This window comes from Miscanthus floridulus, chromosome 18, assembly GCF_019320115.1.
Source record: "Miscanthus floridulus cultivar M001 chromosome 18, ASM1932011v1, whole genome shotgun sequence".
Lineage (NCBI taxonomy): Eukaryota > Viridiplantae > Streptophyta > Magnoliopsida > Poales > Poaceae > Miscanthus > Miscanthus floridulus.
In genome coordinates, this window is record NC_089597.1 from 44272599 (window position 1) to 44274885 (window position 2287).

At 51.7% G+C, this 2287-nt stretch overlaps 1 protein-coding gene across 1 annotated transcript; it reads left to right on the top strand.

Moving 5' to 3' along the window:
• Positions 1-1274: 1274 nt before the first annotated feature.
• LOC136522192 (uncharacterized) lies at positions 1275-2009 on the top strand. The gene has a single exon (XM_066515983.1). It carries the CDS (start codon positions 1499-1501, stop codon positions 1769-1771), a length of 273 nt encoding a protein of 90 aa, XP_066372080.1. The 5' UTR covers positions 1275-1498; the 3' UTR covers positions 1772-2009.
• The last annotated feature ends 278 nt before the right edge of the window (positions 2010-2287 follow it).

Sequence of the window (2287 nt, forward strand, 5' to 3'; positions counted from 1 at the left end):
AATCAGTTCAATTCATAAGAAACACGCAAGCACATGTAAATTTTCTCATGTTGCAAACAAGGCCTAAATGGCTAAATAGATGAACATTTTTTGTTTAACACGACGGCCTATACTCTAGTTCCCACCATAGTAGCGCCTAACAGAGAAGGAAGTCTGACATCATCTCCAATAGTCTTTCTTAAACATATTCTCTAAATCCTCATTTAGAGAACTATTCTAATAAAAAATGCTCTCTATATCTCTCCACCCTCCAACAATGTCTATATTTTGTTTGGCATTTTGGAGAGCTAGCTCCACTCTCTATTTTTGGTGAGCGTGAAAGCGACAGAAGGTAAAAATATTTGGAAGATCTAGGTTGAAGGAGCTATCCGAGAGACTTTTTTTTAACAAAACCTTTCAGGGGATTTTTTCTCTATAAATTCTATATACCTATCGATACTAAAGGAGATAAAGAAACTTTTAGGATCGCTCTCACTCTAGGGTTGCGCGAAATCTTTTCCGAGCGGGAGATCACAATTCACAAGTTCATATAATTGATGGTTGACCTAGAGATTAACAACTCCACAGCGATTTAGATAGAGCACCTTGAGGATGGATGACCAGTAGTTTATTATCTGTCCAACGCTCCAACCGCTAGTTACAGACAGCACAGCAGCTTGAACGACCGGTAGCCATGTGCGCTTTCGGCGCCGTGGCCCGGTTTTCGCCGTGCACGTTCATCCGTCTCTCGCTACGCTGTCCATTGCCGGACGGCCACCGACCACCGTCCGCTGGTGTCGTCCCATTCGGAATTCTTTTTCCTTTCCATTCCACGCATGAGGAGGACCTGAAAGAAAGAAAAAAAAAAGGCCTGCCAGACGCGACGGTGCCCAGGTCCAGCAACGAGACCCCTTGTGTTCGGCTGGTATTTTTTTACTAGCTGGTTGACTATAGTTTGTAGTCGAAGCATTGTTTTTTCTCACAGTATTTTAATATGAACAGTAAAATTTTAAGTCCAGCCGAATACTGCTATGCCAACTGCTCTCCTCCTCTCACCTCTCGCAGCCGCCGGAGAGTCCCTGACACGTGGGCCGTCGTCCCTTTCCGACCCCACGCGTCGGTGCCACAGCGGCCGGAAGCTTCCCTGCCCGTGCGCCGCCGTCGCCTGGTCACCTCCAGCTCCCAAAGTCGCAGCGACACGCTTCTAGAACGCGTCGCAGCGGAATATACGCATCATGCGTGAGGCCATGGGCGCCTCACGATTTTCTCTTTCCGAATCAATCCCAACCCTTTCCGTCACCCCTCAAGATTACCTCCCCTGAGCTGTCCCCGACGGCGACGCGTTTCTTCGCGCAGCGCGCTCGCGGCGCCTTTAAAACTCCCGGAGCCGGAGACCACGAGACCAAATAATCCAGCGCCTGTTCCTTGGTTCCCGAGGCGGAGTTTTTTCGTCTCGATCGCAGCTCTCGTTCTCGGCTTCTCCTGTGCTTCGTTCTCAGCTTCCGAGCGGCCGGCAGGCATGCAGCGGAACAGCTCGTTCGGGACGTCGTGGGCGGACCAGTGGGACTACGGCGGCGACCCGAGCCCGAGGGCGCGGCGTGACCACGCCCACGGGGGCAAGGCCGGCGGCGGCGGCGTGGGGGAGAAGACCAAGGCGGCCGCGGCCACCGGGATCAGGAAGGTGAAGGAGGGCACGGCGCAGGGGTTCCAGTGGATCAAGGACAAGTGCCAGCGGAAGAACGGCGGCGGCGGCGGCAAGAAGCAGCAGGGCTCGGAGCTTCCGGGGTACTAACCATCTCATCATCAGGTCACCGTTGTAATTGTTCGGCTTCCACACGCTTAACTGAAGACACAAATTATTTTTTCTGCTTGTTGTTGGTTTGTGCATAGTATGTTGCATATAGCCGGTGATCTGATCTCGCTGCTGTTGCAGTTGTAGAATAGTTTCATCGTACCTGGTGTCTGCTGATTACTGAATTCGATGTACATAAAAGGATATTTATATTTATATACTTGTAATTTTCTGCTCATATTTTTTTTGGAAACGAAGTGTAGATGAAGTTGCTTATATACACTCAGTCAGTCTCAAACCCATGATTAGGAGAGACCAGCAGGCTAGCGTACTAGCGCCCGGCTGTCCGGCCCAAGGCTTGCGTCCGGAAGCACCTTGCGTCCGCCGTGCCTGCGTAATAGGGGAGCCCGCCCGCTCGCCGCGCCAGCAGGGGCTCTCAACCTCGTCGTGCCCGTGTCGTTTCCATAGCCAGGTTTTGCATCTCCGTCGTGCGGGGAGATGCCACTTTTGCTCCAG